We start from the raw sequence: 26,895 nt of genomic DNA, 5'->3' as shown, positions 1-26,895 counted from the left end.
TCTGTCATTTTAATTTTTTTTAATGTTTATTTATGGGAGAGAGAGAGAGACAGAGCACGAGCGGTGGAGGGGCCGAAAGCGAGGGAGACACTGAATCTGAAGCAGGCTTTAGGCTCTGAGCTGTCAGCACAGAGCCCCACACGGAACTCGAACCCATAAACTGACAGATCATGACCCGAGCCGAACTCAGATGCTTAACCGACTGAGCCACCCAGGCGCCCCCAGTTCTATCATTTTATAGAGGAGGAAACTGACAGATAGTTGGGGGCTGGGTCGGGATACCTCTCAGGTCTCCTTCCAATCCAACTGTCTATAAAATTACTGCCCCCTCAGCCTCAGTTGTCCTTGGACACTTACTCTTCAGGCTGGACTCAGGCCCAAGTCTCTGCTTGCTTTAAGTGTTTTCGTCTAGCAGTGGAATATCTTCCACTAAGTAGTTCCATATGGAGCTGAAGCAGGAAATAATGGGCAGTAAAAAAAAAAAAAAAAATCCCACACCCTGGAGGCCGGTTTAGTTTTTAAAACCGTAGAGTAGCCACTGTCAAAGTGCACTGTCTCGGGATCAGAGACATCCTCGGACTTGACAGAGCTCTCATTTCCTCCCTGGAAATGAGATTCTTGTTCTTAGTTTGTGCTTGAACTCTTGGCTCCCTGGAAGCACCTGGAGGTAAATCATCTTCTGTTTCAGGCTCCATTCCCAGTGGCGGGCTCCACCCCTGAGAAATCCTTAGGGCCGACTCAGCTTCAGAAGAGTGAATCCTTCCACCCTGCCACTCCTCTATTCTTTACTTTCATCCCTTTCTGCTCGCTGAAGTCTTCCACTCTGGCCAAAGGAGTCACACACTCTTGAGCACATTCCTATAAATATGTATCCTTTTCATTTTGCACACACTTTTTTTTTTTACATCCATTGTTGTTATTATATTGTTATTGAAATTAATAATTTTAAAGACAAGAAAAAACTTAAAAAATTTTTTTTAAATGTTTATATATTTTGAGAGAGAGTGGGAGACACAGAATCTGAAGCAGACTCCAGGCTCTGAGCTGTCAGCACAGAGCCCATTGTAGGGCTTGAACTCATGTGCTGTGAGATCATGACCTGAGCCAAAGTCAGACGTTTAACCAACTAAGCCACCCAGGCGCCCCAAAATAAGAAAAAAATTTTAGAGGTTACAGCTGGAACTCTCAGGACTGCCTTATTATAATTGATAATTTAATAATGTTAATTCCAATAGTGTGTTATAAATGGAATAACCTTACTACGCCAGGAAAGGAAACAACTTTTTTTTTTAAATGTTTATTTATTTTTGAGAGAGAAAGAGCGCCGCGGGGGAGGGGCAGATAGCGAGGGAGACACAGAAACGGAAGCAGGCTCCAGGTTCTGAGCTGTACGCACAGAGCCCGACAAGGAGCTCGAACCCACAAACCTTGAGATCATGACCTGAGCCGAAGTCTGGTGTTTAACTGACTAAGCCACCCAGGCGCCCCAGGAAACAGCATCTTTTGCTTGTGTGAATACTTTGTAGGACATCTGAAGAGAGAAATTAACTAGAAAGATGATCACTTCTGGTCCCACCATTTCTGGCCTTTTTCTACACATGTCGGCAAGCCAGAGAGGCTGGAAGCATGCTGGATGACCCCACGTTTACATCCCCCATTACAACCATCACCAGTTTCTATGTGGCCTGCTCCCTAAATAGCTTCATTGAATCTATCCCATTCGCAGCCCCCACTGTCATTATTATGGTTCAGACTCTCCTTACTCTTGCTTACAGTTTTGAATTGACCTCCTAACTGGTCTGTCTGCCTCTGGTCATTCCTATTTCTGAACCCTCTTTCTCACCCTCTCATGAATTTATGTATATAAACATGTCAGTGTGTCCGACTCTCACTTAAAACTTTTTGGTGACTTGTGAGGTGCTCCTCACTATTCCAGGCTAATCTACCCTATCCTCCAGCAGTGCTGAACAGTTTATATTCCCCTACCAGTTTTCTCTGTCCCTTCACAAAGGTTGAGCTGTCTCTGCCTGCCTCTCCTCCCTTCCTCACTATTTGCAATTTTAGTTTATTATGTCCTCTGTAAAACTATCCCTGACTTGCTCTGGCCAAATTAATTACCCCCTCTCCTTATGGCCCCCTAAGCCTTGTTCTTAAATCTCTTGTTCATCTGTAATATAATTATTTGTGTCTTATCTACTAGTCTGTGAGTCCTTGAGCCCAAGGTTATTGTCTTATTCAAAATTCTGTTCCTAGATCCTAGAAGAGTATATATTAGTCATTCTTTCACAGAACTATTTATTGAATTTAGGTATAGAGTGATGAGAAAAACAGCTATCTTCTTGTTCATGAAATTCTCGAGCATTGGACCCTGTCTTGACTTTGCATCCCCAGCATCTAGCATGGAGTCTGACATCTGGCAAGCAACCATTGTAGACTGACGTATTAAATGAATAAATATATCAAGCCTCTGTGCTCTGGTACATGTTGGTCCCTGTTGACTCAAAAAATATTCTGCCTACAATACAGAGAAGTTGAGCATGGTTTCTGCACAAGGATGCCATATGAATTCATGAAGTGTTCCATATTTTTTGAATCACTTTGTTGTGCACTTGAAACTAACGTAACACTGTGTGTCAACTATACTCAAGTTAAAAAAAAAGAACTAGGGTGTCTGAGTGGCTCAGTCAATTAAGCATCCGACTTCAGCTCAGGTCATGAACTCGTGGTTTGTGAGTTCAAGCCCCGCGTAGGGTTCTGTGCTGACAGCTTAGAGCCTGGAGGCTGTTTTGGATTCTGTCTATCTCTCACTCTCTGCCTCTATGCTGCTCGCATTCTGTCTCTCTCAAAAATAAATAAACATTATAAATAAATAAATAAATAAATAAATAAATAAATTCTTCCTTTCTTTGTTCTAGTTCCATGGAAACAATAGGGCAAAATCAGCTGAGAACTTCAGAGTCAAATCTGGCTTTGTCACTCACAAAAAGTGTGGCCTTGTTTCAGTTTTCTCTCCCTGTAAAATGGGCATGATAAAATCTACTCTAAGGGTCGTTGGGGGGGTTAAATGAGACAATATATTTAGAGCACTTAGCAGGATGCCTAATAGAGGTAAAGCTCAGTAAGCAGTAGCTATCAAATGTTTCATCCTTTAGGACTCAGATCAAGTGCCATTTCCTCTGGGAAGTCTTCCCTTACACCTTCTAACTCCCACCTGGGTTAGGGGCCCTGCCTACAAATTGCTGTAACATTACATAGCATTGCAAGCTTATGTCTCATAGCAGGTATCACAGTTATTGCAACTAATGGAACAACATTTTTGAGCTTCTACCAGATTCTAAGTATTGAATATAGAGTGATGAGGAAAAAAAAAAAAAAGATTTTCTGGTTTGTGAATTCCTTGGAACATCTACCCCTGTCTTGCCTTTGTATCTTTAGCATCTAGTGTGGTGCCTGATGTTCTATAATTGACCAGTAGAGACTGACTCATTGAGTGAACAAATGAATGGATCTTCTTTTGTTGTGTTGGTAGTTTTCATATTCTTTGTGCTTATTGGTTAGACTATTACATGAGTCTCGAGGGCGTCATGTTTCATTTTTAACAACTCTAAATGTATATACACCATGCCAGCCTTCACTAGGGGCAGTGGCTATCTCAGTAAGTGAGATCATTCTATTCCTCTCTTCCAGATTCTATGACAAGGTGCTTTCTTTGCATGAGGATTCGGCAACCCCTGTGTCTAACCCTCTGCTTGCATTTACTCTCATCAAACGCCTACAGTCTGACTGGAGGAATGTGGTACATAGTCTGGAGGCCAGTGAGAACATCCGAGGTAATGAGGAGGAGGGCTGGAGGGTAAGAGAAGATTCTATCTCCTGACTCTGGAAAGGAGAGAGATTCTGGTGGAATGTGATGAAGGGTAATGAAGTGGGTAGGTATTACTCGATCTTCTCAGCTCTAGCGATTACCAAGGACTAGATCCCCTTGTTAATATGTTTATATGAATGTACACTAGAAAGCACTTTCATATCCTTTATTTCATTTGATCGTCACTACAACCCTATGGAGAAGTACAGGTTATATCATTCCGTTTATGTATTTGTCTGATAATTTCTATTTTATTAAATTGACACTATAATGTGATCTGTAGCAAGGTCAGTTTCCTAATTTATTCTACTTTTGTTTTGTTTTAAAATATTTCTTTATTAAGATACAAAACAGATGAACACAAGGGAAGGGAGGTGGAAATGATATAAAAACAGGGAGGGGGACAAAACATAAGAGACTCTTAAATCTAGAGAACAAACTGAGGGTTGCTGAAGGGGTGGGGAGGTGGGCTAAGTGGGCAAGGGGCATTAAGGAGGGCACTCGTTGGGATGAGCACTGGGTGTTACATATAGGGGATGAACCACTGGATTCTACTCCTGAAATCATTATTGCACTATATGTTAACTTGGATGTAAATTTTTAAAAATTTTATTTATTTATTTATTTTGAGAAAGAGCAGGGGAAGGGCAGAAAGAGAGAAGGAAAGAGAGAATCGCAAGCAAGCTCTGCTCTGTCAGCCAGAAACCGATGAGGGGCTTGATCCCATGAACTGTGAGGTCATGACCTGAGCTGAAATCAAGAGTTGGATGCTCAACTGACTGAGCCACCCAGGCACCCCTAATTTATTCTACTTTGACTTGAAGAAATTTTTTGACTTTGGGGAAGTTAAGAGGAAGAAGAGTTGTCCCCACAAAGGACAAGATTCCTGGAGACAGATAGGGTGGAACAACACGTGCTTCAGTTTTTACTAGAAAGCTTTTTTTCCTCATTCAGAAGATTGTATTAAGCATCTGCTCTGTGCCAGGAGTTGTGCTTGCCACGGGGAATAAAAACACATAAAACAGAGGCACCTGGGGGGCACCTGGGTGGCGCAGTCGGTTAAGGGTCCGACTTCAGCCAGGTCACGATCTCGCGGTCCGTGAGTTCGAGCCCCGCGTCAGGCTCTGGGCTGATGGCTCGGAGCCTGGAGCCTGTTTCCGATTCTGTGTCTCCCTCTCTCTCTGCCCCTCCCCCGTTCATGCTCTGTCTCTCTCTGTCCCAAAAATAAATAAACTTTAAAAAAAAAAAAAAATTAAAAAAAAGTTAAAAAAAAAAAAAACAGAGGCACCTGGGTGGCTCAGTCGGTTAAGCGTCCGACCAGTTCAGGACATGATCTCGTGTTCATGGATTCAAGCCCCATATCAGGCTCTGTGCTGACGGCGCAAGAGCCTGGAGCTTGCTTTGGATTCTGTGTCTCCCTCTCTCTCTGACCCTCCTCTGCTCACTCTCTCTCTCTCTCTCAAAAAAAAAAAAAAACAAAAAAAAACATTGAAAATAAATTTAAAAAATAAAAATATAAACACATACAACATTATCTTTGCTCATGAAATATTTGACTAGGTGATTATGCCTTGCATGTATCAAATGCTCACCACCTGTTTTTTGAAGGGTGGGGTGGATTGATGTTTTTACTGCCCTTACAGCTCTGAAAGATGGTTATGAGAAGGTGGAGCAGGACCTGCCAGCCTTTGAGGACCTTGAGGGAGCAGCGAGAGCCCTGATGCGGCTACAGGATGTGTACATGCTCAACGTGAAGGGCCTTGCCCGGGGTGTCTTTCAGAGAGTCACTGGCTCCGCCGTTACTGACCTGTACAGTCCCAGACGGCTCTTCTCCCTGACAGCAGATGACTGCTTCCAAGTTGGCAAGGTAACAATATTCAGAGAGAGAGCGAATTGTTCAGCTCTAATTTCTCAAGGATGAAATAACTATATCCTGATTGCTTTTACATACTTTCAGTCCTTCCAGCAAACTTGGAAACTTGGTATTATTCCCCACTTTCAGATGAAGAAGCCAAGGATCAGACAGGGAAATAATTTGCCCAAGGTTACACAATTTTAAGTAGCAGAAGGAAATTTTGAACCCAGGTCTTTTAACTCCAAATCACATGTCCTTTCCATGATAGCTAAGGTGATCACATATGCCGGCCACTTTTGAGAGTGAAGGGGGTGTTATTAGTTATGCCAGGATGACAGACAAACTGGGACTAGCTGGGAAAAATGGTCTTGTGGTCATCCTAACAGTAGCACCCTGCCAGCAGATGAACAGCTGGGTGGAGAGGAGAAGCAGGGTCCAAGGGTGGGGAAAGGGATAAGAGGTGGAGATGTGAAGGTAAGATCATGGAAACCAGGCTCCTGAGACTTTCTGGAATCCCTTGCAACATTTCCTAAGCATTTAGAAGTACTAAATTCAAGCAGTGTCAAAAAGCGGAGGCCATTTATTTTAACATTCCTTGAGGAAATAAACTCCAGGAACCTTCCATATGAGATGTTTAGCCGATCTTTGATCATAACTTATAAGCACACTTGAGGTCACTTTACAATATACTCTTTGTTAGCCTTTGCCTTAATAAGTAATGGAGTAAATCCTTTTTAATTTTGGAGACGTGTATTGCAGGAAAGTGAATTTTCCCGGCAGACATGAGAGTGGGCCTCAGGTGCCCTGATTTCAAGTTTTGTGGATCAGTCTTCCAAATTAATGTAGGGTGTGTTGCCTCAGCCTCTCTATATACCATTTTTCCTTTTCTAATATTGTGATGGAATCAGAGCTCAACCATCAGGTTCATGGCTAATTTAAATTTAAGCCAGTTAAAATAGTTCTGTGTATGGAACCAATGTACGCTTCATTTGTGAAGCCTTCATGAGACTAAAACCATATGTTGAAAATTCAGTAAGTCACTTCCTGAAAGCTTTACTGGAAGTCTTAATTTCTGTATTTATTCACTTATTTTAAAAGATAAAACGTTTCTAATATAAGAAAGGTATATAAAATAACAAGCAATTATATCTATAACCGGAGATGAAATATGTTTAAATTTTGCAATTTTTGTTTCAGATTTTTAAAAAGGAATTTACATAAAACTTAAGGCATTTAAGTTAATATTAAAAAATGAATTTAGGGGCACCTGGGTGGCGCAGTCAGTTAAGTGTCCGACTCTTTATCTCAGCTCAGGTCATGACCTCAGAGCTCGTGGATTTAAGCCCTGCATTGGGCTCTGCACTGATGGCATAGAGCCTGCTTGGGATTCTGCCTCTCCTTCTCTGTGCCCCTCCCCCACTTGTGGTCTCTCTCTCTCTCTCTCTCTCTCTCTCTCTTCCCTGCCCCCCCCATGAATAAATAAACATAAAAAATTTTTTAAAAAAAGCATCTGTCCGACTCTTGGTTTCAGCTCAGGTCATGATCTCATGGCTTTTTGGGTTCAAGTTCCATATCAGGCTCTACACTGGCAGTGCAGAAGAGCCTGCTTGGGATTGTCTCTCTCTCTCCCTCTCTCTCTACCCCTCCCCCACTTGCACTGTCTCTGTCTCTCTCAAAATAAATAAATAAAAAAGAAAAGAATTCAAGGGCATCTGGGTGGCTCAGCTGGTTGGGCATCTGACTCTTGATTTCGGCTCAGCTCATGATCCCGGGGTTGTGGGATTGAGCCCCATGTCTGGATCCATGCTGAGCATGTAGCCTGCTTGGGATTCTCTCTCCCCCTCTGCCCCTCTCCCACTCATGCTCTCTCTCTCTAAAATGAAAAAAAAAATTTTTTTCAACGTTTATTTATTTTTGGGACAGAGAGAGACAGAGCATGAACGGGGGAGGGGCAGAGAGAGAGGGAGACACAGAATCGGAAACAGGCTCCAGGCTCTGAGCCATCAGCCCAGAGCCCGACGCGGGGCTCGAACTCACTGACCGCGAGATCGTGACCTGGCTGAAGTCGGACGCTTAACCGACTGCGCCACCCAGGCGCCCCTAAAATGAAAAATTTAAAAAAAAAAGCTTTTTAATGAATTCAAATATAGCTCCATAAAGTCCCCCTCCTGTTTCTTCTCACCATTCCCAGCCCCTCCCTTCTGCTCTACCTACCCTTGCCCAGGTGCCCGGTAGCCATTGTCCTGAGCCATGCAATATGTACTATCCTGAGTCCAGCTTCTTTCACTCAGCAGCACACTGTATCTGTGAAATTTATCCACCTTGTTGTATTTATTAGTAGGTAATTCCTTTTTTATTGTTGAGTAGTATTCCAGTGTATGAATATATTATCACTAGGAGACTGTTTATTATCCAGTCTCCTAGTGATAGATACTTGGATTGTTTCCAGCCTGGGCTACTGTGAATAAAGCTACTATTAACATTCTTATGTAAGTCTTTCTGTTTTTATTTCTCTTGAATAAACACCTGGGAGTAGTATTGGTGGGTCAAGGAATAAGCTTCAGCAATTACTAACATGTGGCCAAATTTGTTTCATCTACACATCTCCAATTTCCTCCTCCATGGATTATTTTAAAGCAGATTGGCCTTTCCATTTTCTGAAATCCTTAGTTGTCTAATTGTGATACCCTACTATTTTGTCTGTTGACTCTTGCTAATGATTATTTCCTGATATGGTTTAGTATGTTTAATTGTGAGCTTACTTTTAGCAGGACTTTTTTTCTCCTAAAAGAATCTCTGTGTTTGTAGTTGTAGGAATATCGCTCCAGAATGTTCTGGTTTTCTTCTTCCAGGTACTCTAATGGTATCACTGGCCTTAGGTACTATTTTTGGTTTTTTGTTTTTGTTTTTGGAGTACATTATATCTGCATGACTTATTTATTTTAAAACTGGAAGTTTGTGCCTTTTGACTCCCTTCACCCATTTCAGTTACTCCCTACTTCCTGCCTGGGGCAACCAATCTGTTCTCTGTATCTATAGATTCAGGTTTTTGTTGTTTGTTTTTTGTTTTAGATTCCACATATATGTGAGATCATATGGTACTAGTCTTTCTTTGAGTTTTTAAAAGTTTGTTTATTTATTTATTTTGAGAGAGAGCATGTGTAAGCAGGGGAGGGGCAGAGAGAGAGAATTCCGAGAGAGAGAGAGAGAGAGAGAGAGAGAAGAGAAAGAATTCCAAGCAGGCTCCATGCGCTCAGCTTGGAGTCCAAAGTGGGGCTTGAACTCATGTACTGTGAGATCATGACCTGAGCTGAAACTAAGTCACTTAACTGACTTAACCAACTGAACTACCCAGGCACCCCTTTGTCTGATTTATTTCATGTAGCATAATGCCCTCAAGGTTCATCCATGTTGTTGCAAATGGCAAAGTCTCCTTTTTTTATGGCTGAATAATATTCCATTGCGCACACACACACGCCCCCCCCACATTTTCTTTATTTGTCCGTTAATGGACACATAGGTTGTTTCCCTATCTTGGCTATAATAAATAATGCTGGCAATGAACATATGGGGTGCATATACCTATTCAAGTTAGTGTTTTCATTTTATTCAGATAAATACCAGAAGTGGAATTGATAAGTCATAGGGTAGTTCTATTTTTAATTTTTTGAGGAGCCTCCATATTGTTTTCCACACTGGCTGTACCAGTTCGCATTCCCACCAGCAGTGTACAAGGTTCTTTTTCTCCACATCCTCGCCAGCACTATTTCTTGTCCTTTTCATAATAGCCATTCTAACAGGCAAGAAGTGATATCTCATTGTGGTTTCGATTTGCACTCACCTTAGATCCATTATTGTATTGATTTATTCACATGAGCATAGGCTCAAGATTGTGAATATTCTAAAGACACACTTTGTTTCCCCTAAACAATACCCAGACAGAAACAAACCAACTTTTTTTTTTACTGTTTATTTATTTTTGAGAAAGAGAGAGCGTGAGTGGGAGAGGAGCAGAGAGAGAGAGGGAGACAGAGAATCCAAAGCAGACTTCGTGCTGTCAGCACAAAGCCTGACTCCGGGCTGAAACCCAGAAACCGTGAGATCGCGACCTGAGCTGAAGTCAGTCACTCAACCCACTGAGCCACCGAGGTGCCCCATAAACCAACTTTCTTGACTCTTTGTGACAGTGGGCAGATTTTTTCAGGTCTACCCTTTCCTTTAAGGTATGGTTCTTCATGGATTTCGCTTTTATGAGTGTGTCTTCATTCCAACCTAGGTTTGAGGACGTGTCTGGAGGGCTCATATTCTGTCCTCATGTGGGTGTTTTAATTAAAGGTTGCTAAGAACGAGGACTACCACTCACCCCCATTCTAAACAGCTTTAGCATCTGCTCTTAAGCTTGTTGCTTGGGTTCTTAGCTCCTTTTTTGTTTCCTGTACCTGGACACTTTCCATTCTTTCTTGAAAATGTAAAATATTTGTTACATTTTATCCAAAAGTTTCAAGTAGTTTTGGTTAGAGAGATTCTAGTTAGCTCAATCTATCGTATTTTAGGGACTAGGGAAAACTTAAATAAACTGTTAACTTAGCAGAAAAAGTTGAGTCATTTTGATTGTTATTCTTTTTTTTTTTTTTTTAAGATTTTATGTTTATTCATTTTTGAAAGACAGAGAGAGACAGAGCACAAGCAGGGGTGGGGTGGAGAGAGAGGGGGACACAGAATCCAAAACAGGCTCCAGGCTGTCAGCACAGAGCCTGACACAGGGCTCGAACTCACAAACCGTGAGGTCATGACCTGAGCCAAAGTCAGATGCTCAACCGACTGAGCCACCCAGGGGGCCCTGATTGTTATTCTTCAACTCAACTTTTTACAAACAGGAAACCTGAGGATCAGAGAAATAACACAACAGATTAATGGCAGACCTAGAACAGCCACTGATTTATTGTTTAGACTGCAGAGTTTTAGTACCTCTAGGCTCTGCCCTGTCTTTCTGCCAGTCTGGAAGTTATACCAGAATTAGATTATTTTGTAAAAGTGCTTCCAACTCTGTTACTTTATAATTCCATGCTGTCTCCAACATCAGCTTCCAGGAAATTCCACCTGCAGTGCTGGTATTATAGTTAACTGTAAGCTATTAGGATACAGAAACTAGGTTTAGTACATATTGCCACATTTCCACCTTCCAACATTTAACATAGAAAAAAATGCATTGAGCTCTTAGAGCATTCCCATGTGGGTCTAATACATTGTGTTGCAATTACTGTTCACTCTCGTGCCCCTCATTTGACTGTAAGCTCTAAGGCTAGGGATCACCAGATACATTGTAAATACTGGGTAAATACTGAATGAATGAATGAATGAATAAATAAATAAATGAAGGAATTCAACCCATTTCTCACATTGTTACTGGTTGTGTCTTCTTAAAAACATGACACTCACAACTCTTACTAGCTTAGCCCATGCTGCCTTTTGAAGTTCATTTCTTGCTTCTCTTCACCTTAGGCTATAACCACAGCGTCCTACTTGAACACAAGCTTGCTTTGAGTGTCTGTTTCTGCCATTCCCTCATCTTAAAATGTTCTTCTTCTCAATTTCTGTTCTTGAAATCCTTTTCTTTCTTTGGGGAAGGCCTTCCAGATGCCAGTTCTTCTATGAAGCTTTCTGAGATTCTCAAGTCTCTTCCTTCTCTGCCTCTGTGACATATTATGCATATTTCCTTTGAGTATTCATGTCATTCTTTCCAGTATTACAATTAATTGAATTTCTGTATCTCCCTTCTCCCCAGATTATGAATTCTTAAATGCACTCCTTCAATGTGTCTTCTCTACATCTAGAACAATGCATTGGATATAATGGATGCTAAATAAATAGAATTTAAATGAATTTGAGATGAAAACTTGCCTCCTGGTGTTCCATAGGCTCTCTCTCACTCTTTGTCATTTCCTCTCCTCTACCCGTGGATTAAGGTTTATTGATGGTACTTATGTTACCTACAGGTGGCCTATGACATGGGGGATTACTACCATGCCATTCCATGGCTGGAGGAGGCTGTCAGTCTCTTCCGAGGATCTTATGGAGAATGGAAAACAGAGGATGAGGCAAGTTTAGAGGATGCCTTGGATCACTTGGCCTTTGCCTATTTTCAGGTAGGGGAGTAAGTGAGGCTCACCACTTTTATCACAATAAATATAGTGCTTTATATCTGCTTTACAATTTTCTCTGCATTTTCATGTCTCTCAATTTATTTCATCTTCCCAACAGGACCAAATGTGAGTCAAGCAGGGCAGTTGTTTTATTATTTCCATATTTCACATGTGAGTAAACTAAATCTCCAAAAAATTCCTAACTTGTCACAAAGTTCATAGAGCTGGGATTAGCACCCAAGTCTGTCTGACTCTTTGTCTGGTGCTCTTTCCAGTGCATTGACCGCTTTAAAATCCTCTTCCATGTAGGAGGCAGGCTCCCATCTGTAGCACAGCAGCTGCATTGACAAATGTCTAACGGGTTTGTAGTCAATGTAGATCACTCTTTTGCACTGTCAGCAACTCATATCTCTTCACAGATGTTCTGCCATGATATTGCCAGTACCCAAGGAAGAAATTTGATTATTACTGTAGGGGCCCAGGGCAGGCTGTCCCAAGATGGGCCACTTTGGCATAACGATTATTTTGAGTTAAAAGTAATCAAAACCAAGCAGATGAAGGAAAAGCTCTCTTTGCCTCCCTGCACATGCCTAAATTTACATTGGAAAGGAGAGCCTGTAACAGGAAGAGAGCTATAAACAGGGACTCCCCTTTACCTTGTTTTTCCAAACAGCTCCTTTTGCCTTCTTGCTAATGGTCTTTCTCCCCTTTGTGTCCTCTGACCCTACCCCTTTCCTTAGCTCATGTAAGCTTCCTATTGCCTCAGTGTCTTTGGAATTCTGTGTCTATGTGGATTCTCCATATGTATGCCTATTAAATTTGATTTTCTCCTGTTAACCAGTCTCATGTCGATTTGATTCTCTGTCCAGCTAGAAGGACCATAGGGCAGAGGAAGATCTTCCTTCCCAAGATTATCCTCTGCCATCTGCAGTGGAGTCCCTCTGTAACTATGACTAGTGGCTGGCTACAGAGCTGGGGTCGTTGGTCCGTAGTGCCAGCTCAGTGCCTCCTCCAGGGGTTGCTTTTCCTTGGCACTTGATCTGTGAGCTGTTGTAGATCCTCCCGCGGAAGCTTATTTCCCTAAATATGGGATCTGCCATCCTTTTATATAGTTAATCCCATTTCCCATCAGAATTGTATAGTCTTCAAGAATAGACTGGAAATATCATTTACAGAGCCAATTCCTGAGAATTTCCAAAGCTAATAAACCATTTCAGCTCCCTACATTCCTTTCTTTTCCCCCCTTTTCCTAAGAAAAAGGAGGAGGACGTGGGTGGTCCAAACAAACCCACATGTTGCTGCCAAAACACGGATTTATTCTCCGTGTAGCAAATGGGCCTGTTCCTCTCATGGAAGTTCCTGGTAAGTGGATCTTTGTTGTAAAACTTTCCAGGATGCTCTTCCTAACTCTCCTACCCAATTTGCTACATGTTAAAGCTGAAATAGAATCACTATGGTGCAACAAAGGGCAAGAAAAGATTGAATTTTAATAGAGGAAGAAAATGGAGGATTGACATAGAGACTAGGAGAAGACAAACTAAAGCAGCTTACCCTGAGAGACAGAGCTTTAAATGTAGTGTATTAGTTTTGGCTTTTTTCCCCTGTGCTGACTTGGATTTGTCCTCTGCTCACTGGTAGACTCTCCCTTTCCACAATCGCGCTTTGTCTGGTAAATTTTATTCATCTCACAAGGCATAGCTCAGATGTCACCTATTTTGTGAAGTCTTTCTTAATTCTCCTCAGACTCCTCAGACTTTCCTTCTTTGTGTTCTTACAGCATATTCTCTCACACCTCAATAGTAGAACACATAGGGCATTGTTTCATAGACAATTTATGGTCGCCTCGTTAACCCTTGTAAATCTGGGATAGATGCCCCTCCATGGGGCACTATATAATACTACATATTATATAATAGTTGTTCATGATATAGTTTAGTAAAAAATTATTTCAGTAATTGTTAATAATGATTAAACCACAGGTTCTGAAGTCATACTGACCTGGGTTCAAATTCTGTGAAAATTTGGGCAACTTACTTAACTTACTTAACTCCCCGGACCTAAATTTTATTGTCTTTAAGAGGGGAATAATAAATGATGCTGTTAGGAAGTGGGCTGTGGGGGATGGGATAATTCTTCTCTAATCTTCTGAGTTCATGGCTGGGACCTCCCTGTCATAAAAGACAGATTAATCAGAGGGAAAATAACAGCAGTTTATTTCACGTATACCTTCTGTATACATGGGAGATGGGGTTGGGGAATGAGGAACTCTTTGAGGTGTTTGAAGCTGGCACCTTAAATACCATCTCCAGCTAAAGACAATAGGAAGAAAGGTGTAGGAGGAGACCAATTTTGGGAGGTTACCAGGAAAAGCAAACAAGGGTAAGGCTGTTATGCAGATTTAAGTGACTCTTCTCCTTGATAAGATTCTCATGTGATTCTGAGTTAAACTTCTTTTCCAGGTACACAGAGGGAGACACTCTTACAAACGGAGGTTTCCTTTATAAATGTAAATTTCTCTTACAAAACGGGTAATTTATCTGGTCTTCAGAACTTCTCCTGTGTCTGCCATTTCTCAAAATACTTAGCTCAAAATAATCCTTATGCCAAAGAGGCATATTCTGGGGTGGCCTATTCTGCTCCCCTCCAATGCTCACCTCAAAGAGCTGCCATGAGGATTAAATGAGCTAATACTTGTATATCCCTTAACACAGCTCATGATACACATTCATTCAACAAGTGTAAACTATTCTTATATTATACACTACAAGTATATGTTTTCCTCTTTCATTTAACATTACTTAGTGAACACATTTCCAAAGAAATTTAACTGGGACACCAAAAGTAACTTTGTTCTTGATAAAATATAATTTTCTCATGAAAGAGCCTTTGAGTTTTAAAAATATGTAAAATTGTGTTTTAGTTCTCTTCATCTCAAAAGAGTTTGAAAAGCTATAATCCTGAGTTAATAATCTGACATTATACGGTATCAGTCGATTACTTAACTATCCCTGTGTTAAGTATGGAACAGAATAACTAATGGTATTAAATAAGTACAAACAATCTAGACGTCCGAGTCCTCTGTGATGTAGCTTCTAGATGGAATAAAATGCAGCTATTAAAAATGCTGTTTCTCTTGTACAACCACGTTCATAGCAGTATTATTCCACAGCAGCCAAGAAGTGGAAGCAACGCAAGTGTCCATTGAGGGATGAATGGAGAAACAGAATGTGGTATATCCATACAATGGAATATTATTCAGCCTTAAAAAAGAAGGACATTCTGCTACGTGCAACAACATAGATGAATCTTGAGGACATTATGCTAAAAGAAATAAGCCAATCACGAAAACACAAATACTGTATGATTGCTCTTATACGTGGTATCTAGAATAGTCAAATTTATAGAGACAGAAAATAGAATGGTGGTTGCCAAGGATTGAAGGAAGGAGGCAATTGAGAGTTGGGTACAGAGTTTCAGATTTGCAAAATGAAAAAATTTTGGAGATTGGTTGCACAACAATGTGAATTTATTTAACATTACTGAAATGTACACTTAGAAATGGTTAAGATGATAAATTTATGTTGTGTGTTTTTTACCATATGCAGTCTCTGAAGACTATGAAGTGATATAAATAGTACCCGTGATGGCAATGTAGAGTGAAACAATCAGGATATGAAAATGTGTAACAAATATGACTGTAACTATGTAAACACTATGTGTCATCTATGTGCCTGGGTTTCAGCAGAGCATTTTTTCCCCTCTCTCTCATGTTTCATATTGCTTTCATATTGCTTCATATTGCTTTTATCATTAAACATGAATTTTTTTAACATGCAAAATTGAAATGATCAGAAGGAATACAAATCTCTCAGTTCATCATCATTCCTTGGGGCCTAGGGAAGTTTCACAGCCCACCTACACTGGGTTCTGTTCCCCAGGTTTGTCTGGAAAGCCCTTGTGAACTTCTGACCACATGCAGCCCCAGATCCAATGGTGGCCAGAAGAGGTCATTACTATTCAGTGGGAATGTTTCAGGTTCAGTTCTTCTGTTGCCTCCTTCTCACTACCTTCGTAGAGTCTAGGAAGGACTGAGCCTAGAGAACAAATTATATTTTTACTAGGGTTTTTAGAGTTCCTTATTAAGTTTAGTAGTGAAATATACCAAAATAACAACAGCCCACAGTTGTGTGGTTTTGCATGCTCTAAGATTTGAGGGCACTTTAAGAAAGTTTATTTTCATTTATTTTTCTACCTTCCCTGGTAAGGGTGGTAATGAGTCATTTGTAAATGAGGAAACTGAGGAGACCTGAGTTGCATTAGGGCTGCAAATCCTGAATTAGGACCAAGAACTTCTACATTTCTAGTCTGCTGCTCATTTCAATGATTCTTATTGTCTACTTGTGGTAAGAGTATTTTATAGTTTTTTTTTCTAAAAATCCATTTAATGATTTGGTCAAAGGAAATATCCCCAGTGTAGTTAACTCTTCCTTTTCTTTCTTTCTTTTTGTTTTATAGGCCGGCAATGTTTCGTGTGCCCTCAGCCTCTCCCGAGAGTTTCTTCTCTATAGTACGTAATGATAGAAGATAAGCCACAGCTCTGATTTACTGGGAAATCCCTTCTGCTTCTGGCCTTTAATCCCTGCAAGGAAAAGACAGTTGTGTGTCTTTATTTTTCTAATTTTATGATCCAAGCCACATTTCTGATTTTGGATTGAATCTCACCTATCTATTGATCAGTGCATCAGGGGAAAGTTTTTTGGTTTGTAGGAAAATGCTAAGAAGGTATCAACCTGTCCCTTTCCTCCACCGGCTATACCTTAGTGTTACTTCAGTGGGGAACAAATCCAGGACTGGGAGCGAATGAAATCAATGAGAGCGCTGTGTGCAGGAGAGTGAGTGACTCCTCGTGGGATAACTCATTTTGGCTGTTTCCACAGCGATATCAGTTCTTTCCTTAACACCAGAGTTCACTTGGCTATCAAGCATCCTGACCAGCTAGTGAAGGGCTCAGCTTCAACCCTGCTCACGTAGCAAGTCATCAGACTTAAACAGCTTAGCTCTCTCCTTGGATATTTTTGCTTAAAATTTTGGGGGAAGTTGGGGGAAGTATCTATCCCAATAAGATATTGAGATACTAAAGTAACTAAATAATCACTATTATATTTTAATATTTATAAACTATCTCACATAGGATTCTGTAATTGTATGTATTTATCGATTTTTAATGAATCCATTTAGTAACATTATTCCATTCCGATAATTGGGCAAACAGTGGGATAAGGAAGTAGCCACATGGTCTGGAAACATGTGAGTAATTACAACAGCCAAAGTGATAACCCAACTCTTCTTTATTTCTTTGTGCTTGATCTATTTTTTTTTTAATGTTTATTTATTTTTTGAGATAGATACAGAGTGCAAGCAGGGGATGGGTAGAGAGAGAGGGAAACACAGAATCTGAAGCAGGCTCCAGGCTCCGAGCTGTCAGCACAGAGCCCAACGCAGGGCTCAAACTTACAGACCTGAGCTGAAGTCGGAGGCTTAACTGGCTGAGCCACCCAGGCGCCCCTGTGATTGATCTATTAAAATTCCTGTCTGGGGGCACCTGGGTGGCTCAGTGGGTTGAGCCTCCGACTTCAGCTCAGGTCATGATCTTGCAGTTGGTGAGTTCGAGCCCCCCGTCGGGCTCTGTGTTGACATCTCGGAACCTGAAGCCTGCTTCAGATTCTGTCTCCTTCTCTCTCTATCCCTACCCTGCGTGCGCACACACACACACACACACTCTCTCTCTCTCTCTCTCTCAAAAATGAATAAACATAAAAAAAAAGAATCCCTGTCTGTCCCAGAGAACCAAAACCATGTGCAGTTATAGGTGGATAAGCAGGACACAACAAATTGAGATTACTGGCTCCATTTCTGGCTTTGTAGTATTTTCACTGGGGTTTTGGGCTCATCATTTCCCTTCTTCCAAACTTCCATTTCCCTTTTTGTTAAAAAAAAAAAAAAAAAAAAAAAAAAGGACGGTAACTTCTGTCCCCTCTCTGCCAGAGTGGTGGTGGTGATAGTTAGAAGCACATTGAGCTCCTCGGAGAAAGATGCTTTGGGAGCATTAGAACAATTCAGCACATCCTTCTGAGAGGCATTGAAAATCATGCACAGAGGCTAGCAGGTCATGGGTGGCTGCCAACCCATGGGGCATCTTACAGCCAAAGTGGGCACCAACAGGTGGGCACAAATAAGACATAAGACCCCTGTGGGAGCCCAGGCTAGAGCCAAAGTCTAGAACCCCTTTGTCTTATATTGCACTGTTCTGTGTCTAGGCCAGTTAGGAATTTTGAAGGATCGAGTAGATTTGGCAATGGATTGGCTTTCACTGCTCCAGGGAAGAATAGGTTGGGCCTCTCTGCTATAGGCTTTGGCTCTCTGGACTTCTCTTTCATGGCATTTATGGGTTTCGTTGTAAGTAGTTATTTAACATATCTTTTCTCCATTAGGCTCTAAACTCTGAGAAGTTAGCCTCTAGCACAGTATCCAGTACACGGTAGATGTACACTGAAGATTTTTTGAGTGGGTGAATGAATCAGTGAATGAGTGAAGCTTCTTCCCTATACAGAAAACTTACCATCACGCTATCCGAGAGCGGCCATCCTTAGGATCCCTTGGTCTAACAGTGTTAAGTACCACTTCCCTTCCCAAAGTCCTTTGCACCCGCAGATCTACCAGGCCTAACTCAATCTTCTTTAATACCAGGTACTCTTCTGGAGGTGAGGGCCTTACATCCTCCTGTGCCTGGACACAGGAGTTATTCAGGGTGTCCAGTCATTGGTCATGTGCAACAGGGAAGCTGTAGGAAACCTAGGAAGCACTCCCTGAGACCGCTGTTTGGTAATCTGTGTTATTCCCTGCTCTGATTTCTTCCAGGCCCAGATAATAAGAGGATGTCCAGGAACGTGTTGAAATATGAAAAGCTCTTGGCAGAGAGCCCCACCCGGGTGGTAGCTGAGGCTGTCATCCAGAGGCCCAATGTGCCCCACCTGCAGACCAGAGACACCTACGAGGGGTTATGTCAGACCCTGGGATCCCAGGTGGGATTCCTCAGGGAAAGAAAAAGGGGGAACAGGCTTAGCTCGAGAGAGAGAGAAGGTAGAATTGGAACGATGTGAGGGGAAAAGGCTGATGCATTAAAAATTAAAGCTCATTTGGACAGCTTCAGAGTGACCACATTCTGAATCTCCTGCATGCCAGGTTTTTTATGCCGTAGTTCCCCTATATTGGTTTCTGGTCCTAGACCCTTCATCTCTTATGCTGATTCTAGGCTTTCCTTCTAGCCTACTCACTACCAGATCCCTAGCCTCTACTGCTCCTATGAGACAAATTCCAGCCCCTACTTGCTGCTCCAGCCCATCCGGAAGGAAGTCATCCACCTGGAGCCCTATGTTGTTCTCTACCATGACTTTGTCAATGACTTGGAGGCTCAGAAAATTAGAGGACTTGCAGAACCGTGGGTGAGTGTCCCCAAAGCCTGCCAAGGACTTCTCTTTGTGTCATCACATGCCTGGAGTTCAGGAATGTGAGAACAGGCAGCCTGAACAACTGCACACTTTATCAGGCCAGGAATTCAAACTGCCAACTATTCCATAAAACGAATCAATGGTGAAAAAAAATCACAGTAGTTGTTGCTTCTGGAGGGAGGGGATTGGCTGGGAAAGGGGACAAGGGCATTTTCTGGGGTATTGAAATGTGCTCTTGATATCTTGTTAGGGATGTGGAGTATGCAACTGTGTGCGTTTGTTAAAATCCAGCAAATGGTACACTTGAGATCTGTGCATATCATTATATGTAAATTTTACCTAAAAAATTCAAAAGTAAGTATCCTTCCTCCCCAATGTCAATCATTCCACATAATGGGTAGAAATTTTTTTTTTATTAAAAAACAATTTTTTTTTAACGTTTATTTATTTTTGAGACAGAGAGAGACAGAGCATGAACAGGGGAGGGGCAGAGAGAGAGGGAGACACAGAATCCGAAACAGGCTCCAGACTCTGAGCTGTCAGCACAGAGCCCGACGCGGGGCTCGAACTCACAGACCGTGAGATCATGACCTGAGCCGAAGTCGGATGCTTAACCGACCGAGCCACCCAGGCGCCCCGAAATTTCTTTTTTAAAAAGGGCGAGGGGACGCCTGGCTGGTTCAGTTGGAAGAGCATGCAACTCTTGATCTCGGGGTCATGAGTTCAAGCCCCAAGTTGGGTGTAGAGAATACTTAAATATATAAAAAAACTTTAAAGAAAAGGGTGAAATGATGGGCAAGGAATGATATCATAGTGCAGATTTACAGAATTACAGAGTGGAAAGATTATCTAGTTTAACTAGATCATTTTATTAAAGAGGAAACTGAGGCCCAGAGAGGGGAAGACACTTGATGAAGGTCACATATGTAGCTAGAGCCAGACTTGGAATTTAGGGGTATGTCGACGGCTGCTCTGTTATTCTGCCTTCCTATCTCAGCTAACTCAGGCTAAATTATGTTCAGTAACAAACAGCCCCCAGATCTCAGACACAACAAGACTAAAGGTTTGTTTCTTACATTACACGTCTGCCTTGGGCTGACTGCAGGCGTGGCACAGAACTGTCTTCACTTTGAGACCCAGCCTGACAGAGCAGCCTATGTTTGGGACATTTCCAGTCTCAGAGGAGACAAAAAAGACAAGATGGCAAACTCCTAGCTGGCTCCTCCAGCTTCTGCTTCGAAGGGCCAGACATTAATTCTGTCCCTGTTTCACTGGTCAAGGCAAAGCATGAGGCCACAATGGGTTTAATCATCCCCCAGGAAGTATGGCAAATATTGAGAGAAATACCGCAGTCTATCTCATTTTTATAAGCACGTTGCCTCTTTATAAATGGCACATTAAGGCTGTCTCTGAATAACTTATGTCATCGTGCCCTTGATGGCATGCTGTTCATCCAGGCAGTTATTTGGCTGTTCACCAACAATACAGAGCCTGCTGTGTGCCACACATTGTCCTGGGTGCTGGACATGCACAGAGATTAAGTTTTGGCTCTTTCCCTTTGGGAGCTCACAGCTTAATGGGGGAAAACAGATATTTACACTATCCTGTGATAGGTGCTGTCATAGAGGTGTATGCAAGGAGCTGTGCTATGGCGGCATGGCAAAGTGAACCTTCCTCTGAGGGAAAAGCGGATGGGAGGGGAGGGAGAAATGGAGACGGTTTCTCTGTGAATGTGAAATTCATCCGAGTAACAAGATGGCAAAGGGTATGGCAGGAAGACAAAACAGTACGCAAGGACCTGGTAAGCAGTGTGTTCAGAGAATGGGGTGAAGCTTGGTGGCGGAAGTGTGCAAGGGATGGGGTCGGAGATGATTGGAGATAAAGCTACATGGTGAGACGCCATGAGGAAGTGCTGAAAATACCATGCTGAGGAGCTTGGATGCTATCCCATAGGCAGGGGTAGAGCTGTCGGACCGTTTAAACAGGAGATGGGCATGATGAGGCCTGTTGATTTTAAGGAAAATTCTGACAGCAGACATGGATTGGAGGGATAAGAGTAGCAGTAATCATTTCATCCAGCAGCCCTTCCAGTGAAGTCTGGAATCTTCGTGCAGAAGGCTTGAGAGATTAAGCTCTACTGGTCAGTTGGAACAAAGTATCTTTAGTAGCTTTGGCAGTTTAGGGAACCAGTGGTAGTATCTGGCCAGTAGCTGCTTTTTCCTTAGGACAGGCAGCCCACCCTGCAGTCCTTTGTGGCCAGGTCATCTATCTGGCCTGCACACACTTTGCCACTCTCCCTTTTCCCAGAAGCTGATCTGGAGATGCTGATCCCTGTCTGGTCTTTGGCTTTGCCAGGAATAAGCCTTGGCTTATAGGGTGGGGCTTCTACACGGGAACTGAGCTCAAAGGCTTTGGTGGCTTGTGTCGAATTTAATTAATCTGCTTCCTATCCCAGAGAATGCTCTCTTGTCACTTCTCCCTCTATCCACGTCCTACCCATCCCTGAAGACTCAGGTGAAGCCACATGCCCCCCTGGACCCATTAGCCCTGTCACTCTGGTGTACTTTCATGGGTTCTTTCAGTAGGAACTTATTTTTTTCTTCAGAGCATTTCTTGGGGCTACATACAAGAACTTCTCTTTTTTGAACTCAAAGCTTTTGTCACTAGTTGTCTTGTCTTGTATTTTTTTCATTTATTTTGCCATTTTTGTGTTGTCTAGTATCACTAGCTGTTTCAAGGGTTAGCATCCTGTGTCCTCACCTAGACTGTAAAGTAGGAGGGATTGTATGTCATCTTTCTTGAAATGCCTAGCCCCATATTATGCCCATTGCAGCCAGAGTAATCTTTTTTTTTTTTTTTAATTTTTTTTTTTCAACGTTTATTTATTTTTGGGACAGAGAGAGACAGAGCATGAACGGGGGAGGGGCAGAGAGAGAGGGAGACACAGAATCAGAAACAGGCTGCAGGCTCCGAGCCATCAGCCCAGAGCCCGACGCGGGGCTCGAACTCACGGACCGCGAGATTGTGACCTGGCTGAAGTCGGACGCTTAACCGACTGCGCCACCCAGGCGCCCCAAGAGTAATCTTTAAAAGGCTGCCCTTGCTTAAATTCTTTTATGGGTCACTTTAATGTCACTTAATGCTCCTTGGCCTGCCTGCTGCGGACCCCCTCCACAGCATGTGCCCCTTGCACTTGACACCCCAGCCACACTAAACAACTTGCACCTCCATGAACAGGCCATGATCCCACTAGCCTCTGCACACACTCTTCTCTCTGCCTAAATCACTCTTCCCTTGGCCTCTTTTGACCTGTATGATTCTGGTTGTCTTCTGCACATCCTGGGAAGCCTTCCTGTCCCCCATCAGAAGGGACTACATGCTCCTTCTTAATGTTTGTTTAGTGCCCTGAACTTGTCCGTTATGGCCCCACTGCATGACTTATGTCTGCTCCATATGTTGTATTTTCAATGCCTAGCATTGTGCTCAGCACAGAGAATAACAAATAAATATCTGCACCCAAAAGTGAATGACTGTGCTGGTGTACAATAAATGTTAAAGGAATTAAGAGCAAGATGGTTCTTTAATGGGGAGGGAGGTGGAGTGGAGTATCCCTAGGATTTTTCTTTAAACCACTGATGTTGCCCTAGAAAAACGTAAGGGAGCAACTCCTCTAAGAATGTCTCCTCTCTCCTCTACAAAGGGCTCAGGGGAGGATGCTGGGTGAAGGACTAGACAGAAGCGTTATCAGTCACCTACTGATTTCCTGCATCCTGGTACCATAGAAGGATAGGCTGAGAGGACCTCCCAAGAATGTGCTGTTCACATGCTGCATTTTATAGCAAGGGTAATGGGTCCAAGGAAACGACGAGACTTTTTCAAAGTTGTCTACCTGGGTTAGCAGGAACAATAATACTATAGAAGCCTCCAAGAAGGGAAAGGTGTCTGTCTTGTGCAGTTCATTGCCCTGTGTTCTGCTCTGAATGCATGTGAAGTGCCAGGCCTGGGTCATTAAGCACAGGACTCTAGTTCATTCATTCATTCATTCATTCATTTCACCAATAGTGAGCACCTACTCCCTGCCAGGCTTTCTCTGGACCCTAGGGACATAGTAATAACAAAAGATTTGCCATCATGGAGCTGACATTCTGATGACAGATGCAGAAATAGACACATCCTTATGTAAATATTTCTCTTTCTGGGGCGCCTGGGTGACTCAGTTGGTTGAGTGTCTGACTCTTGACTTTGACTCAGGTCATGATCCCAGGATTGTGGGATCAAGCCCTGTGTCAGGCTCTGCATTGAGCATGGAGCCTGCTTAAGATTCTCTCCCTTTCTCCATCACCCTCGGGGCACCTGGGTAACTCAGTCAGTTAAGCATCTGACTCTTGGTTTTGGCTCAGGTCATGATCTCACAGCTCGGTTCATGGGATAGAGCCCTGCAGTGGGGGCACTGACAGTGCAGAGCCTGCATGGGATTCCCTCTCCCTCTATCTGCTCAAGTGCTCTCTTTCTCTCTCAAAGTAGATAAATAAACTTAAAGAATTTAAAATTTATATCTACACATTCAGAACAAAATGGAAACAGTTGAATTAATGACTTTGAACCTGTTTGGGTTTCTTTCCCCCATAATCAAGGCAGTTGCAGCCAAATAGATTTTGATTCTTTGTAGGGAAGGGCTTTGTGGGAATTGTTCAGAGGAGAGGGCTGTGCCCGAGGGTGGGGAATTTCCTTGTTAGAGGTGTTCATTTAATTTGACAAACACTGAATGCTTACCTTAGGCCAGGCCCTGTGCCACTAGGAGACAAAGAAGAGTGAGAAACAGCCTTGTTCTGACAGAACTCACAATCTCAGATACAAAAGGGATTCAAATAGCACTTTATTTCAGTTAACAAACTTTTATCGAGTGCTTATTGGCTACCAGATATGATGCTAAAGGTTATTTTTAACTCAGATTTTTTTTTGTCATTTATTATTGCTTATTTTCGAGATTGATAGCTATCACTAAATTTGTAGCATGAGCAAAATAATTTTTTGAGAGAGAGTGCGCAAGCATGGGGGAGGGGCAGAGAGAGAAAGAAAATTTTAAGCAGGCTCCATGCCCTGTGTGGAGCCTAACACGGGACTCCATACCACGGCCCTGGGAGCATGGCCTGAATGGAAATCAAGAGTCATGCTTAACTGACTGAGCCACCCAGGCGCCTCCCACCTTTTTTTTTGGCATGTGCAAAATATTTCTAAATTAAGGAGGAATTGGAGATTGTTAGGTTTACACTGAAGAGAGGGGCATGTCTATGGAAATGATACAGTCCTTCCCTTCACATCATAACCACTTGTACTTTCTCTTACGTCCTTCACATCAGTTACAGAGATCTGTAGTGGCATCAGGTGAGAAGCAGTTGCCAGTGGAGTACCGCATCAGCAAAAGGTAAGAGAGGTCCTTCCCTGTAGGGACTCTGGTCATCCTTGCTGCCTGTCCTCAGGCCTGTGGCACAATGGAAGGTCAGCGATAGCCATCCAGAGATGCTGCTAGAGAATCCGTAGTTCATGTATTGTATCTGTACATTCTTGTTGAGAGGGAGGAATTTCTACTCCTCTCACCCAAGGGCCTATGACAGGTTATATGGTCTGAGGACTTAACTAGGAGGCCCTTAGGGAAAGACTTGACAAAACTTCTATGCCCCAAACCAGAAAATAAGTGTGTAGTTATTCTCCTAATCAGGATTGCTTTTCCAGAGGATTCAGTCCTGTCCCCATTTGGAATCTGACTTTATAAGATTCCATTCCTGCTTCCTGACTCATATTCAGAGCATGACTTGCCAACATTCAGGCAAGAAGGGTGGCCGGAATCTCTGGACCTGATGGCTTCTAGAGAGGCAGAAGCAGCTGAGAATCCAGCTTTATCTTCTTCCCTCAATCCTTGATTTGCACTGTAAAGACAGGATTTAGGATTGGTAAGAGGATGAGTCCCCATCGGAGCCATGGGAGACAGTGACAACAGCATCCATGGAGAGGACAGACCCAGGATGGGTGAATAGTTTTTGTTGTCTGGGAAGTGAGGTGAATAATGAAAGCTTTGATTCAGAATCATTTAGCTTAACTTCTTTGGTACATTTTGTGACCTTTTATTAGGAGTTGTTTTATAAACTTTGGAAGGTCCATATGGCCTCAGCTTCATTGCTTTTCTAACCTTTATGACACTGTAGGGTCAAAGAGAAAATTCGACCTTCTACTTAGACTCATTACTTTTAGCAGAGTAGGTGGTATTCTTTTTACTTTTCAGGTAAAGAAACTGAGACCCTCATTACCTCCTCTTTTTTCTCTACCATCACTCTGCATCTGTTTGAATTTTGGTTCTGTCCTCACAGCCGCACTGGAACTGGTCCTTCAAAGGTCACCAGTGAACTCCTAATCACCAAATCACTTTCCTGCCCACCAACCTTCACTGATTATCCAACTACCCGAAAAGACCAGTTTTATGACCATGGTGTCCTCAGCTTTTTACATGTCTTGAACTTACTTTTCCAGCCTTGTTTCTCATTACTTCTTTCATAGACCAAATGCTTTCACACTTGTGCATATTCTATATTGTTATACCTCCATGTCTGTGCTTATGCTGTTTCTTCAGCCTGCCTTCCTTCCTTGCATCCTTCTTTCTGGCAATTGATGTAACTCATTCATTCACAGACATATAGTCATTTCTGGCATCAGATCATTGATGCTCCAACCTGTGATGTGTTTTAGTGCCTGGCTGAAGGACACTGTTGACCCACTGCTGGTAACCCTTGATCATCGCATTGGTGCCCTCACAGGCCTTGATGTCCAGCCTCCCTATGCAGAGTATCTCCAGGTGGTGAACTATGGAATCGGTGGTCACTATGAGCCTCACTTTGACCATGCTACGGTAACTATGGGGCCAATGATCAATTTCCTGGGGTAGGGAACCAGGGTATTAATTGCTCTGAGGCAGAGCCCTTAACATGCTCTCAGGGAACACCAAGTGAAATCTTAGAACAAAGACTCTTGTTGCAGGAAGGTCTGAAAGCCTTGGTTTCAAGCAGACTGCTGCTGACTCATTTCCTTTTAGGCCACAATCACCCCTCTCTAAAATTTGCTAGTGGGGAGAAAAATATGGCTTGTCATGTAGTCTTCTGTCTTGTTTCATCCAGGGACTTCCCAGTGAAGATTGTCCTTTTTACAGTCACTTTCCTTTCCACATGATTTCAGCTGCCCATCTTTGTTGATGTATATTGAGCAAGTAATTTTTAAGGATTAAAAGATCTCCCCAAAATTGATCTATAGATCAATAACCCAAACTTTATCAAAATTAGAAGAAATTATAGAAATTAATAAGCTGATCCTAAAATGTATATGGAAATACAAAGGATCCAGGACAGCCAAAATTTTGAAAAAGAACAAAGTTGGAGGACACAACACTACTTGATTTCAAAACGTAATATAGAGCTACAATAATCAGGGCTGTGTGGTATTGATATAAGGATAAACACATAGGTCAGTGGAACAGAA

At 42.4% G+C, this 26,895-nt stretch overlaps 1 protein-coding gene and 1 non-coding gene across 4 annotated transcripts in view; both read left to right on the top strand.

Moving 5' to 3' along the window:
* P4HA3 (prolyl 4-hydroxylase subunit alpha 3) overlaps positions 1 to 26,895 on the top strand; it is a 42,334-nt gene that overhangs the window by 5,831 nt on the left and 9,608 nt on the right. For 2 of the 3 annotated variants that reach the window (XR_015241074.1, XM_086678294.1), the window contains exons 2-9: positions 3,688 to 3,830; positions 5,509 to 5,732; positions 11,717 to 11,866; positions 16,379 to 16,430; positions 18,782 to 18,945; positions 19,189 to 19,365; positions 24,732 to 24,796; positions 26,113 to 26,272. Coding sequence is in view for 2 of the 3 variants with exons in the window: in XM_086678294.1 (XP_086534420.1) it covers positions 3,688 to 3,830; positions 5,509 to 5,732; positions 11,717 to 11,866; positions 16,379 to 16,430; positions 18,782 to 18,945; positions 19,189 to 19,365; positions 24,732 to 24,796; positions 26,113 to 26,272 (1,135 nt within the window). In the remaining variant the exon portion in view is untranslated. The remainder of the gene's footprint in view (positions 1 to 3,687; positions 3,831 to 5,508; positions 5,733 to 11,716; positions 11,867 to 16,378; positions 16,431 to 18,781; positions 18,946 to 19,188; positions 19,366 to 24,731; positions 24,797 to 26,112; positions 26,273 to 26,895) is intronic. The other variant, XM_086678295.1, reaches the window with a different exon arrangement.
* Positions 2,486 to 2,589, top strand: LOC112866199 (U6 spliceosomal RNA). The gene has a single exon (XR_003224061.1). It is a non-coding gene; the product is annotated as a U6 spliceosomal RNA (small nuclear RNA).

The sequence above is a fragment of the Puma concolor genome, chromosome D1, assembly GCF_028749965.1.
Source record: "Puma concolor isolate L17-30 chromosome D1, mPumCon1.1.hap2, whole genome shotgun sequence".
Lineage (NCBI taxonomy): Eukaryota > Metazoa > Chordata > Mammalia > Carnivora > Felidae > Puma > Puma concolor.
The sequence above is the reverse complement of the archived record's forward strand: the minus strand, read 5'-3'. Positions and strand labels throughout refer to the sequence as shown.